The 14,724-nt window shown below is 42.2% G+C and overlaps 1 protein-coding gene across 5 annotated transcripts in view; it reads right to left on the minus strand.

Annotated features, from left to right (window-relative positions):
- Nucleotides 1-5,468: 5,468 nt before the first annotated feature.
- Nucleotides 5,469-14,724, minus strand: part of vwa3a (von Willebrand factor A domain containing 3A) — a 43,248-nt gene continuing 33,992 nt past the window's right edge. For 4 of the 5 annotated variants that reach the window (XM_060840603.1, XM_060840604.1, XM_060840607.1 and 1 more), the window contains 6 exons: nt 13,633-13,777; nt 12,103-12,247; nt 10,069-10,220; nt 7,290-7,416; nt 5,670-5,767; nt 5,469-5,603 (listed from right to left, as the gene is read on the minus strand). In XM_060840603.1, the coding sequence (XP_060696586.1) occupies nt 5,555-5,603; nt 5,670-5,767; nt 7,290-7,416; nt 10,069-10,220; nt 12,103-12,247; nt 13,633-13,777 (716 nt within the window). In that variant the 3' untranslated portion in view covers nt 5,469-5,554. Of the gene's footprint in view, nt 5,604-5,669; nt 5,768-7,289; nt 7,417-10,068; nt 10,221-12,102; nt 12,248-13,632; nt 13,778-14,724 lie in introns of those variants that run through there. The other variant, XM_060840606.1, reaches the window with a different exon arrangement.

Here is a 14,724-nt window from a genome sequence, read left to right on the forward strand (position 1 = left end):
ACTGCCATAGTGTTAAGGCTTTAGGATGGAGAGGAATTTGTTAAGTGTATACAAGACAATTTTCTGATTCAGTATGTGGATGTACCTACTAGAGAAGGTGCAAAACCTGACCTACTCTTGGGAAATTAAGGCAGGGCAGGTGACTGAGGTGTCAGTGGGGGAGCACTTTGGGGCTAGACTCCATAATTCCATTAGTTTTAAAATAATGATGGAAAAGGATAGACCAGATCTAAAAGTTAAAGTTCTAAATTGGAGGAAGGCCAATTTTGACGGAATCAGGCAAGAATTTTCAAAACATGATTTGGGACAGATGTTCGCAGGTAAAGGGACGGCTGGAAAATGGGAAGCCTTCAGAAATGATTTAACGAGAGTTCAGAGAAAGTATATTCCTGTTTGGGTAAAAGGAAAGATTGGTAGGGAAAGGGAATGCTGGATGACTAAAGAAATTGAGGGTTTGGTGAAGAAAAAGAAGGAAGTATATGTCAGGCATAGATAGGATAGATCAAGTGAATCCTTAGAAGAGTATAAAGGAAGTAGGAGTATACTTAAGAGGGAAATCAGGAGGGCAAAACAGGGACATGAGATAGCTTTGGCAAATAGAGTTAAAGAGAATCTAAAGGGTTTTTACAAATACATTAAGGACAAAAGGGTAACTAGGGAGAGAACAAGACCCCACAAAGATCAGCAAGGTGGCCTTTGAGGGAACATATACTAAATGAGCATTTTGCATCAGTGTTTACTGTGGAAAAGGACATGGAAGATATAGAATGTAGGGAAATAGATGGGGACATCTTGAAAAAGTGTCCATATTACAGAGGAGGAAGTGCTGGACACCTTGAAATGCATAAAAGTGGATAACACCCCAGATGTACCCTAGAACTCTGTGCGAAGGTAGGGAAGTGATTGCTGGGCTTCTTCCTGAGATATTTGTATCTTCAATAGTCACAGGGAGGTGCCAGAAGACTGGAGATTGGCTAACATGGTGCCACTGTTTAAGAAGGGTGGTAAGGACAAATCAGGGAACTATAGACCGATGAGCCTGACATCGGTGGTGGGCAAGTTGTTGGAGGGAATGCTGAGGGACATGTATTTGGAAAGGCAAGGACTGATTAGAGATAGTCAACATGGCTTTATGCATTGGAAATCATGTCTCACAAACTTGATTGAGTTTTTTGAGGAAGTAACGAAGAAGATTGATGAAGGCAGAGTGGTGGACATGATCTATACGGACTTCAGTACGGTGTTTGACAAGATTCCCCATAGGAGACTGGTGAGCAAGCTTAGATATCATAGAATACAGGGAGAAGTCACCAGTTGGATAGAGAACTGGCTGCAAGGTAGAAGACAGAGGGTGGTGGTGGGGAGTTGTTTTTCAGACTGGAGGCCTGTGACCAGTGGAGTGCCACAAGGATCGGTGCTAGGTCCACTACTTTTCATCATTTATATTAATGATTTGGATGTGAGCATAAGAAGTATAGTTAGTAAGTTTGCTGATGACACCAAAATTGGAGGTGTAGTGGACAGTGAAGAAGGTTATCTCAGATTACAATGGGATCTTGATCAGATGGGCCAATGGGCTGAGGAATGGCAGATAGAGTTTAATTCAGATAAATGTGAGGTGCTGCATTTTGGGAAAGTAAATCTTAGCAGGACTTATACACTTAATGGTAAGGTCCTCAGCAGTGATGCTGAATAAAGAGACCTTGGAGTGCAGGTTCATAGCTCCTTGAAAGTGGAGTTGCAGGTAGGTAGGATAGTGAAGAAGGCATTTGATATGCTTTCCTTTATTGTTCAGAGTTTTGAGTACAGGAGTTGGGAGGTCATGTTACTGCTGTACAGGACATTGGTTTGGCCATTTTTGGAATATTGTGTGCAATTCTGGTCTCCTTCCTATTGGAAAGATGTTGTGAAACTTGAAAGAGTTCAGAAAAGATTTACAAGGATGTTGCCAGGGTTGGAGGATTTGATCTATAGGGAGAGGCTGAACAGACTGGGGCTGTTTTCCCTGGAGCGTCAGAGGCTGAACCTTATTGAGGGTTATAAAATCATGAAGGGCATGGATAGGATAAATAGACAAAGTCTTTTCTCTGGGCTGGGGGAGTCCAGAACTAGAGGGCTTAGGTATAGAGTGAGAGGGGAAAGACAAAAAAGAGACCTAAGGGGCAACTTTTCACATAGAGAGTGGTACGTGTGTATGGAATGAGCTGCCAGAGGAAGTGGTGGAGGCTGGTACAGTTGCAACATTTAAAAGGCATCTGGATGTGTATATGAATAGGAAGGGTTTGGAGGGATATGGGCCAGGTGCTGGCAGATGGGACTAGATTGGGTTGGGATATTGGTTGGCCTGGATGAGTTGGACTGAAGAGTCTGTTTCCATGCTGTACATCTCTATGACTCTATGACTAATCTCTAAACTGGTAACTGAGGGGATTCTGCTTGTTGTCCACATTCTGCCACAAGTTTAAATGATGCATCAAAATTTTCAACTGGCTTGTCTTTCACTCCTGGAGTATTTAGCGTATCCAATCCTCTGATTCAATTCTGAATTTTTTTAAAAATCAGTTTCATGCATAAATGTCAGATTCATAACATGCTTGTCTATGTAACAATGTGCATTCTTGGTTTTGGATAATGTGTAGTCTTTCAGAAAATTCTACTTCTCTTTTAGCTTGGCAGTAAGCTGTTCTTTTGATTATTCAGTTTGATCACCCCTCTTTGACCTTGTGTTTGATTTGATGAAGAATGTAATGGTACTAGATTTAGCCATTCTATTTCCTCTGGCTGTACAGAGACTGCTGCTCCTGTGTCTAGTATAAAATTGCCAGTGTCCATCGACTGTTATATTAACATTCTCATACTTTTATTTTATTTGTTATTTTCTCCAAGAAATGTGATTTATTCACTTTCCACCTGTCAAATGTAGAGGAATAGGGTAGGACAGTTGAATGTTATTTGATAAAACTTCCAAGAACACATCAAACCAGAGCTGAAAAATTCGAGAAGCAAAGAGTCCAATTGTCTATGCCAACTCACCCTCCCCCTTAGCAATCTGCTCTCACTCCCTACAGTGTGGAAGCAGGCCATTCAGTCCACACCAACCTTGTGAAGAGCATTCCACCTAGACCCACTCCCCTACAATATAACCCTGCAGTCCCCATTGCTGTTTCAGCCTGCACATCTCTGGTCACTACGAGTAAATTAGCATGCTAATCCACCTAACCTGCATATCTCTGGTCACTATGAGTAAATTAGCATGCTAATCCACCTAACCTGCATATCTCTGGTCACTACGGGTAAATTAGCATGCAAATCTACCTAACCTGCATATCGCTGGTCACTATAGGTAAATTAGCATGCTCATCCACCAAACCTGCACATCTCTGGTCATTATGGGTAAATTAGCATGCAAATCCACCTAACCTGCACATCTCTGCCAAACCAGAGCACCTGGAGTAAATACACGTAGACGCAGTGAGAATGTGCAAACTCCACATGGACTGAGTTGAACCCAGGGCCCTGGTGCTGTGAGGCAGCAGCGCTAACCATTGAGCCACCACACCGCTCTCTACCTCTCTCTTCTTTCAATACTGCCAGCACTGCCTGCTGACTCTTTCCCTGTGGACCCTCTAACTCGCTCCCTGTGGACCCTTCCACCCTATCAGCTTCATCCTGCACTAAAATTTCCTCCTTTCTGGTCATACATTTTGCTTGTTGCCAACTGCTTCACCACCCCTCTTCACCTCCTGCTCTGATATTCAAGTGAATGTGAGGTACACCAAAGAATTTGGAATGTGGTTATTGAACAAAACAGAGGCACAAATCTTTTATTCACTCTGAATTCATATTGTGCATTTTAATCTTTCATACAATTTACAAAAGTTACAAATCATTTATTGAGGTATCAATGAACACAAGGTATCTATAAAACTCAAGAATAAACTATTCACATAATTCATCAAAATTATAGTCACTACGAAATAAAACATTTTCAAAGACAACATGGAATCACAGAAAGTGGAGCTGGAAGCTTACTGAGTGAATCTTACAGATATACTTGTTTCCTGGCATGGCCTTATGAAGCTACTTCCATGTCACAGTGGATGTGAGGTTCATTTAAAAAAGAATCATATTTGAGAGATACTGATGCACAGTGATTGTTATTACAGAGCCACGGCTTTTCACACTGTGAAAACCTACATTAGGTTATCAGCGATCTGATTAGCTAGTGTTGGTTGAAGGAAGAAAGCTGGCTAGAGCACTGGGAAATTTCTCCCGGATTTCTTTGAATTATACTCGGGAATCCTTTGATGTTAACAAACAGACAGGGCTTCAGTTTAAGGGCTTATCTAAATACCCATATCATCGACAGTGCTGTGCTTTCTTAGTATCAGACAGAGGATGTACCTGCAATTGAGTGAGAATGAAAGAAATGATGGTTTTGGAGGGGATACACAGCAGAAACACCAAAATGGTACCAGCTATCCAGGGCTTAAATGATGGGAGAGGTTACATTACTGGTTTGTATTTAGACAGTTGAGGGGTGATCTAATCAAAGTACTTAATATGACAAAGAGATTTGATAGGTTACATAGAGAAACTACTTTGTTTAGTGAAGGAACTTAGAAGATACTGATTTCAATTCATTCTGCTTTCCTGTCACCTGCTCATGCTGGGCTTTAAGTTCCAGTCTGATCTGGTTTCTTTTGCTTTTCCAAAAGTAAGTGTCTGTTGAAAATGAGAAGAGAATTACACCAACTACAGCTCACTATGACGTGTTACACAGAGCATGTCCATCAATAGCATTACCACTATGTTAATCAGGCCTACCCATATTTGCATTGTTCTTATCTTTATTCCACCAGGAGGGTACCCACTGCCCCACAACTACAAGTAACTGAAAGCTGTGATCCTCTGACAGTCCCATTGTCAGACACAGAACTGGACGGTGTGGACCCTTGCCTTGGCTCAAAGACACCAGAGCGGGTAAATGACCCCAGTGAGGAGCTAGATAGCTACCTCAGCCCAGCAAAGGTCCAGCAGTTCGTGCTCACCATGGGGATGCAGACAGCTACCCCAGAGACAGGACAGTCAAATGGACAATGGTAACCCCATAAACTGGGGGTTCAAGGAGGTTCCTTTGGGTTATCATATAACAGGGCACCCACTCAGTAGGTGGGTTCCGCTGAAGCCACAGCTAAATAATAAGAGACTGGATGGTTAATAAAGGGAATTGTAAATAGGAAAACTGTAAATTCGATTAATTCAGTCTGTTCTTTGTAATGTTAAGACATGCAATGTTTATATCTATGAACGACATGATAATTTGTACAGATACCAAAGATTTATTTCTATGAATAATGTATATTTTGAAATAATTTTTTTTTAAAAATTCACATTTTAAAAGGGATTGCCTGTAAAATGCACTGATCAAAGTACTTAATATGACAAAGAGATTTGATAGTTTACATAGAGAAACTACGTTGTTCAGTGAAGGAACTTAGAAGATACTGATTTCAATTCATTCTGTTTTCCTGTCACCTGCTCATGCTGGGCTTTAAGTTCCAGTCTGATCTGGTTTCTTTTGCTTTTCCAAAAGTAAGTGTCTGTTGAAAATGAGTTAATCACAAACTGCATGGAAGATAATTGGTGTCAGAATCAGGGTCACCAACCTGAAGGATTTAGCCTGCGTTAGAAATCGTCTCGCTTTATTTATTTCTCTGGAAAGCCTCTTTAAATCATCACCCTCAAATGCAGGCAGATTAGGATTCTGCAACCAGAAAATGTAGTTTTTAAAACAAGAAATTCACTTGAGATCTCTGGTGCTGATACTCACCTTGAATCTGACAACAGGTTACTTTCCAAATGGTAAGACCAAAGGAGCAGACGTTAGGCCATTCCGCCCATCGAGTCTGTTCCGCTATTCTATCATGGCTGATAGGTTTTTCAACCCCATTTTCCCACTTTCTCCCCGTAACCTTTGATTTCTTTGGGAATCAAGAACTTATCTATTTCTATCTTAAATATACTCAATGACCTGGCCTCCACAGCCCTGTGTGGCAATGAATTCCACAGATTCACCACTCTCTGGCTAAAAATATTTCCTCTTATCTCCATTCTGAAGGTCTTCCCTTTACTCTGAGGCTGTGCTCTCGGGTCCTCGTCTCTTCTGCCAATGGAAACATCTTCCCAACGTCCACTCTATCCAGGCCGTTGAGTATTCTGGAAGTTTTCTGAACATCACACCAAGTACATTGTGACACGCTGCAAGGGTGCATCCATTTCTAAGTATTGCTACAGTAAATATTGTAAAGAAGGATGCATGTATTGGCACAAGTCCCGGGCAGAATGGAGATGATTGACAGGGAAATGATCCAATGATGCCTGGAGGTTACAATGCTGGGGATTGATTTTACGGACAACAATGACGACTCACCCCTCACGGTGTTACACTGGAGAAATAACCCTTAACTGGAAGGAAGTGGAATGAGTGGAGAGTGCCTAGCTCCTGGAAGTGCTCATCTACAACAAGCTTTCTTGGACTGTTCAGGTGGACACACTGGTTACAAAGGCCCAGCAACATTTCTTCTTCCTCAGGCAGCTGAGGAAATTTGGCATGACGGCGAATACCCTTGCCAACTTTTATAGGTGCGCCATTGAGAGCATTCTGTCTGGATGTATCACTTCCTGGTATGGCAACGGTACCATTCAAGATCGGAGATGGTGATAGAGAGTGGTGAACTCAGTCCGGACAATCACAAAGGCCAACCTCCCATCTATAAAAGGAAAGGCCGCTAGCATTCTTAAAGATCCATCCCACCTTGGCAATGTTTTTCTACAACCTCTACCATCAGGGAGAAGGTACAGAAGCCTAAACACATGCACCAGCTGGGTTCGTAACAGTTTCTACCCTACTGTTGTTAAAATACTGAACGGACTCATAAACTCTTAACATTTGCACGTACCCGTGTTTTTGTTTTTGCTGCTGTTTACCTATTATTTACTTAACTACGCTACTTAACTATGTGATCTGCTTGCAAAACAAAGCTTTTCACTGTGCCTTGGTACACATGACAATAAATTCAATTCAATTCAATTCATTTCTTAATTCTGATTGGTGTAGATTGCAAAGACATTGTTTGCCGCATGGCTAGACTCTGTTAAAAGTGCAGCATTGCCTCAGCTCCTTTGCTGACATTACTGCAGTCAGCACTCAGTGTGCATGAATAATCATTGATAAATGTGGAAATTAGATTACAGCAAATAAATTAAAAGAAATGTCAGTGACATACGTCTTCATCTGAAAACCCTCCCGCAAGCATTTTGTGCGCTGCCAGCTGTCCATCAACAGCTCCATGGCAACGGTGGAAACGGCCTCCAGTCTGTGCTGCTAACTTCTTGAGGAACTCATTCGCTGTGCTGTCAACAAGGGAACCAGAAAATAATTGTCAAAGACAGAAAACTCTTCTCAAACTTAATACGGACTCAGGAGTAGCAGGAAGCGATTGGAAGGCAGTTTTCCTCAACAGTTTTTCACTGATCTGCAGTAAATGTTCAACCAATAAGAATGGATTTATCTTGCTTCCTGTTAAAGGGAACATGAAAGCATGGTGGTGATATCACTGGACTAGCAATTCTGACTAATGCTCTGGGAACATGGGTTCCACATCAGCTGGTGCAATTTAAATTCGCATAACAAATCTGAAATTATAAAGTAATAGATACCATGAAAACTATCACTGATTGTTGGAAAAAGAATCTCGTTTGATATTTTGGGGAAGGAAACCTTACCCAGTTTGGCCCCCATTACACTCCAGATCCACAGAAATGTGGTTGACTTTGCAAGGTACAGAAAAAAAAGTACTTGGTAATTAACAAGAAGAGTCTCTTATCTTAACAAAATGCAATTAATTGCACGATAGCAATCAGTGACAAGTTACACAAGTAAATGTATATTGTTACAAAGGCTAGGAGGTGACCTGAGGTAACAAATCTGTCGCCTTCAAGATCCTAAGATATTCCATTTTGCTTACCCAGAGCCTTTTGACACCTGAATACTTTCAGAACAATTATTTTATTCAGTGTGCATAACCTCAAGATGTTTTTAACATTCTAATGTCAATTTTACAATAAAATTTTGTTTATATTGCTTTATTGGTGGAGCCGTTATCTAATCTCTCAGTTTGTTTAGGAAGAGCAGCGCATTCAATTGTATATAAAACTAAACCTTGCAGAGATTTAATAGAGGAGAAAGTGAGGACTGCAGATGCTGGAGATCAGAGTTGAAGAGTGTGGTGCTGGAAAAGCACAGCCGGTCAGGCAGCATCTGAGGAGCAGGAGAATGAGGGTATAAACCTCATTCCTGTTGAAGGACTTATGCCCGAAACATCGATTCTCCTGCACCTCGAATGTTGCCTGACCGGCAGAGATTTAATAGAGGCAATTTGTCAAATTAAAGTGCACATTTTTGCTTCTGCAGTTCTCCAGTAACCCAGTGTGGGATTTGGAGAGGTGTGGGGTCCGATAGGTAGAGTGGGGATCAGTCAGGTATTTGAGTGGAGGATGGAAAACCAGACAGGAGGGAGATGGACAGTGGGGGAATTTACAAACAACTCAAAAGGATGTTTGTTTGAAATGGGGATAGCCACAGAGCAAAGAAGTTCAAGACTTTGCATGGATAGATGCTGTAATGACAGCTGAGGGAGGACAATAATCAGACAGATGAGAGCTGCCACCCAACGCACCAGTTTACAAACCCGTCAAACCCAATGAAATTAAACCAATAACATGAGTTTCAACAAAAAAATCTAGAAAGGTAACCACAAAATGTGCTAAGGCAACACAATCATCAGAGCAGAGACTCAACCACAACTATGGGGAATGCCTACAGTCTAGAAATTGCGAATGGGCTGTTTACTAACTGTACTAAATATATGGGTAAAAGCTCAGGTTAGTCCCCACACTCAGCAGTATACAGCCAGGACAAGGTGTTTTTATAAATCTACCACTGTATGGTACAGCACAGCTGCAAGTGGGCACCTTATTGGGTTGGGATATCTGGTTGGCATGGACGAGTTGGACCGAAGGATCTGTTTCTGTACTGTAATCTCTATGACTCTATTCTCTATGTTTGGGAAGATGGAAAGGTCTTTCACTACAGTAAAGGCTAAGATAAGATTAGGAGAACTGGTGGAGACAGATCTGAATCAGATCAAAATCTGAAATTGAAGTTTGCTTTTACAGTTATCTTGACACCCCAGTAAATTTTCCTTAACTGTCTATAATAATCATGTGCAAGTTGGATATATACCTGTAAAGAAAACATTCACAGGACAATGGGGAAAGAGGAACTAATTTAATAGCTCATTCAAAGAGTTAGAAAAAAACATGTAGAATCATAGAATCCCTACACTGTAGAAACAGGCCATTTGGTCCATCAAGTTCACACTGACCCTCCGAAGAACATCTCACCCAAACCCATCCCCACCACCCTATCCCTGTAAATTCCCCATGACCAATCCACCTAACCTACACAACGTTGGACTAAAGAAGTCAAATAACTTTTATCTATGCTCTATGATAAGACCACCACATTTTAAATATCACTTAGAGAGTCTTTACAAACACAGAGAGATGTACAGCACAGAAATAGACTGTTTAGTCCAACTTGTCCATGCCGACCAGTCATCCTAGCCCAATCTAGTCCCATTTGTCATCACTTGGCCCTTATCCCTCTAAACCCTTCCTATTCAGATACCCATCCAGATGCCCTTTAAATGTTGTAATTGTACCAGCCTCCACCGCTCCCCCTGGCAGCTCATTCCCTATGTGCAACACCTCTGTGTGAAAAAGTTGACCCTTAGGTCCTTTTTAAATTTTTCCCCTCTCACCCTAAACTTATGCCCTCTAGTGTTGGACTCCCGCACCCCAGAGAAAAGACCTTGTCTATTTATCCATGCCCCTTTATGATTTTATAAACCTCCATCAAGGCTCAGGCAATACCATTCCACAGCAGAGCATAGGGTCACGTCTCAGGGAAACACATGGTGGTCAGTCAATTCAGAGACTCACCTGTCCATACAATTGAAGGAAATGGTGTGTATTTTGACACCTCGGCCCTTGTTCATTTGTTGAGTTTCTTTCAAGATGAGACTACAGCTGGTGTCTGGCTTTCCGTCAGTCAGCAGGTATATCCCTTGCACATCCAGAAACTGAAAGGCCCGCTACAGAATAATAAAGAACTTTGAGAAATATTTTGTAGAAATACTTATAGTAATGACAGGCAGGATCAGCACAAGGAAAGCAGGCGCACTTCCTACCAAGAGGTTGTTAAAAGATCAGCCTCCAAAGCAATGACATAGGGGATGACTGCATTTAGGCATAAGGTGAATGAAACCTTCATCCAAACTCTAGTTTTACAGCCAGTTTCAACAGTTCAAACACGCTCGTGACTGGCCTACTACTCTCTGCTGCCCCCATCCTAACTCTGGGCGGCACGGTGGCCCATTGGCTAGCATTGCTGCCTCACAGTGCCAGGGACCCAGGTTCCATTCCAGCCTCGGGCGACTGTCTATATGGAGTTTGCACATTCTCCCCATGTCTGCGTGGGTTTGCTCCGGTTTCCTCCCACAGTTTAAAGATGTGCAGGTGAGGTGGATTGATCATGCTAAATTGCCTGTAGTGTTAGGTGCTTTAGTCAGGGGTAAATGAGTCTGGGTGGGTTACTCTTCGGAGGGTTGGTGTGGACTGTTGGGCCGAAGGACCTGTTTCCACACTGGAGGGAATGCAATCTAATCTAAATAAAAATCCCTTCTGCCTTGTGCTTGCTGACATGTTACACTGGCTTCTGATCTGTGAACAGGTCAGTTTTAAAATTCTCATTCCATTTTTCAAATCCCACCATGGCCTTGCTCTGATAGCTCTGAATCTTCTCTATCACTCTGCCCTCTGAGTGCATCTCTGTTTGTTTCTATAACTCTGACACTTCCTGGGTTTTCATCACTCCAACATTGGTGATTGTAACTCCAGCTGCCAGGATCTCAGTTCCCCTCAACAAACCTGCTCACTTCTCTCCCCACCTCAAAACCGATATCGAACAAAGCTTCTGGTCAGAAGTCCTAATATTGCTTTATCTGCTTTGATGGCAACGTTAGTTTAACAAGTCCTGTGAAGAAACCTGGGGTGTTCAACTACTTCAATGGCGCAATGTGAATAAAACTAGCTGTTGTTTTTGCAATTCGGTTAAGGAAAGAGAAATCTAAACAACAAAACCAAGGATTATGTCAACAAGGTTTCAGTGTGGATCATGCACCTTTGACATTTCCATTTTCAGGTTGTAAGGGAGAACATATTGGGACTAGTCAAGTCCAGGTGACCAGCTGGCTCCTGTGCCAGCTAAAGCTCAGATTGTGAAAGGCCTTAAAGACACTGCCTACATATTGGTATCACTATCCTTGCAATGCTGCCAACCCGAGTGTAAAACCTCACAAACATCCCAGTTACAAAGACATAAGAACAGACGAGACAATGGGGTATATGGAAAACCAGCAGTTCCATCAAACCTGCCAGAGCAGGGTTAGAAAATGCTGTGACACGCTCTTATACAGCCCTCACCAGAATCCCCCTCCCCCAATAACCACCCACCACCCCCACCTGTTCACCACCACAGGTTACCATTAAGGCAAAAACAGATGGGAAATGTAAACTTGATACAGAAAAAACATCTGGAAAACCCCTTTCGCTCCTTGCCATATGAAGCGATCTCAGCCCCAGTGGCAGACAGTCAGAATCCAGCACACCAGCTGGTCACACAGGCACACTCAGCTCTGGGAACAGAGCAACCTCCTAATTCCCAATCCATTCCTAGTCTGACCTGGTTTAATCCCATGCCTCACAGTCATCCTCGATCTGTTAAACTAGAATCATCTCTTAATCAGCTAGTTAATTATATGACAAACCTCTACATCTACACTGCTGCAAACTAAATAGACTCAGCAAACATTCAAACATAATCTTTGCACTTCAAAATTGGCATCAACAGCCCCAACAAATGTGGGTTTTGTGATGGAAAGGGCTAAACCAAACCTTTGTTAAAGGAAAGCTGACCTGTAAGGCCTCCAGGGTGCAAGTGTTTCCATGGGCAATGGTTCCTGAGGCCCACTGAATGGCATCATGACATGTCTCGTCTGTAGCCTCCACCAGGGATTCCTGCCAAGTGTCGACCCGCTCAGCAAAACACAGCAGGTTAAAGCTGTGACAAAAACACAATGGAATTAGAGTGACAAGGCCAGTGAATTGCAAACTCTGCTTCTCTCTCTCCACATGTTACCAGTAATTTTGTACCTTTTTATTCCAATGTTGGGCTGTCCGGTGTTCTGTAATACAACGTGTGGGAGGACAAGCTGGGAAGGGCGTTAAAAAAAAAACGGGTTCCACAGGCTTATAAAGAGAAGCGATAAGTACAATAGGAAGAAAGTCATGGAAATCTTTATCAAACAACAGCTTGTGTTCAATTCTGAGCACTGCATTCTTGAAGACTGCAGAGGAGACCTACTGGAGCGAGGGTACCAAGGGTGAGGGAGTTCATAACATGGAGAAGCTGGGGATGTCCTCATCGGGCTGGGACGATTAAGGAGCAGTTTCATCGTGGTATTCCTAATGAGGGATTTTGATTGAATAATTAAGGACAAATTGTTTCCAGTGGCATAAAGTTTGATGACCAAATAATGCAGATCTCTGAAACATAGCAAATGAACTAGAGATAATGAGGAAACTATCTTTTGCAGGGAATTATTGTGATTTGGGATATTCTGCCTTAAAGGGCAGTGGAAGCAAATTCAACAGTAACTTTCAAAAGGGAATTTGATAAATTTTCGAAGTGGAACATTCGCAGAAGAAAGAGTAGAGGAGTGAGATTAATTGGATGCATCTATGAAAGAGCCAACACTAGCATAGTGGGCCAAATGGTCACCCTGTGTGCTGCAAGGTTCTATGACTCCACGTGTTCCATTTGTCACAGGAAAAAGAATCAAAGTTGGGTTGAATACTCAGTTAAAACAAAGAAATGCAGATGCTGAAAGTGTGAAACAAAGACTAACAGAGCTAGAAAAACTCAGTCCGTCTGGCAACATGTATAACGAGAGAAATAGATGTAGTATTTCATGTTCGGTGACCTGTCAGTATAGGCTCTGAGGAAGGGTCACTAAATTTGAAATACTCTGTTTTTCTCTGCACAGATGCAACCAGACCTGTTGAGTTTCTCCACAGCACTTTCTGTCATTGTTGGCTTGAATATTTGTTCTCCAATGTGGTCTTTGTCAATACGTGAGAAATCACCACATTCAAGACCTAACTCACAGGGATAACTTAATTTTCCTCCCAACCCCAAAATATATTCTGCAGAGAAATGGCCAAAAATAATTGCAAAGTAAGAGAAATATTGGGGGAGTTAAAAAGGACCAAATTGAAGTACCTATGCTTGTGAATCATCAGTAGAAACCAGGCCTCTCAGTGCATTATCCTTCAGCAACAAATACAAGTGATAAAGGAATCAGTGCAATGTATCCTATAGGGCTGAGCGATAGGGATACCAGTTCATATAGATCCCACCATAGCTTCCTTTCCCCTCCAGCTTACCTGTGGCTGTCCTTGCTGAGCTGTTCCCAGATCAGTGAAGTGAGCTCCTTTTTCAGGGCTGGCAGGTAAGGGCTGGTGGAGCCTGAGGTATCCAGCAAAATACAGACTCTCTTCTCCAAGATTGTTCCAAACAGACATCTGCTTCCTACATCAGGATATTTAAAGATAAAACATCAACACAGACAGACAATCACAGAGCAGAATATCCACAGGACTGCAATGTTACACAAACACAGGAAGCAGGTCTAGCAGCATCTGTGGAGAACAAAACAGTTAGTGTTTTGAGTCCAGTATGACCTGTCTTTAGCACTCTACTACTCTGAAGAAATCATACTAGATTTGACACATTAACTCTGTTTCTCTCCACAGATGCTGCTAAATCTGCTGAGTTTCTCCAACATTCATTGTTTTACTTTCAGATCTCCAGCATCAGCAACATTTTGTTTTTATATGAAATCAGTTTCCTACTCTTGGCCAGAACCACTCTATGTAATAATCACAGAAACGCTTTCAGTTGGAACCCATTACCCAGCAATTACTGACACACAGTGGCCTCAAATTTAAAGATATTGTAAGTGTGTTTAAAGCACCCCTGCACACTGTTCCTGGCATCTCCTACTTGAACCCTACAATCCTCTGAGACCTCAATGTTCATCTAATTTTGTGGCTGGCTCACATCTCCCTCCTTTTGCCCTACCATTGGCGATGGTACCTTCAGTACCATGACTGTAAGCTCAGGACCTCCCTCCCTAAAGCTCTCCAGCGTGCAAATCTGTTAAACTTCCTTGGGGTGTCACTTATCTCAAGATCTCATTTGGCTCCACATCAAATTATGTTTGACGGATGCTGACAGTGTTTTCCTAACTTAAAGGTGATTAAAAACTCCAATGTGTCCCAAATGTAAGATAGAGGTGGGCAGTCTTGTACATAGCCTATGGTCCTGTCATAAGATCCGAAGATACTGGACTAAAGTAGCAAGTACCCTGACAGAAATTTTAGGAACGGAAATTAAAATGGACCCTGTATCTCACCTTTTGGGCTTTTCGAACTTACCCTCCCTGGATATGCACGGGAAGAGATTATTTTCTTTTT

The sequence above is a fragment of the Hemiscyllium ocellatum genome, chromosome 20 (assembly GCF_020745735.1).
Source record: "Hemiscyllium ocellatum isolate sHemOce1 chromosome 20, sHemOce1.pat.X.cur, whole genome shotgun sequence".
In the NCBI taxonomy this organism is placed as follows: domain Eukaryota; kingdom Metazoa; phylum Chordata; class Chondrichthyes; order Orectolobiformes; family Hemiscylliidae; genus Hemiscyllium; species Hemiscyllium ocellatum.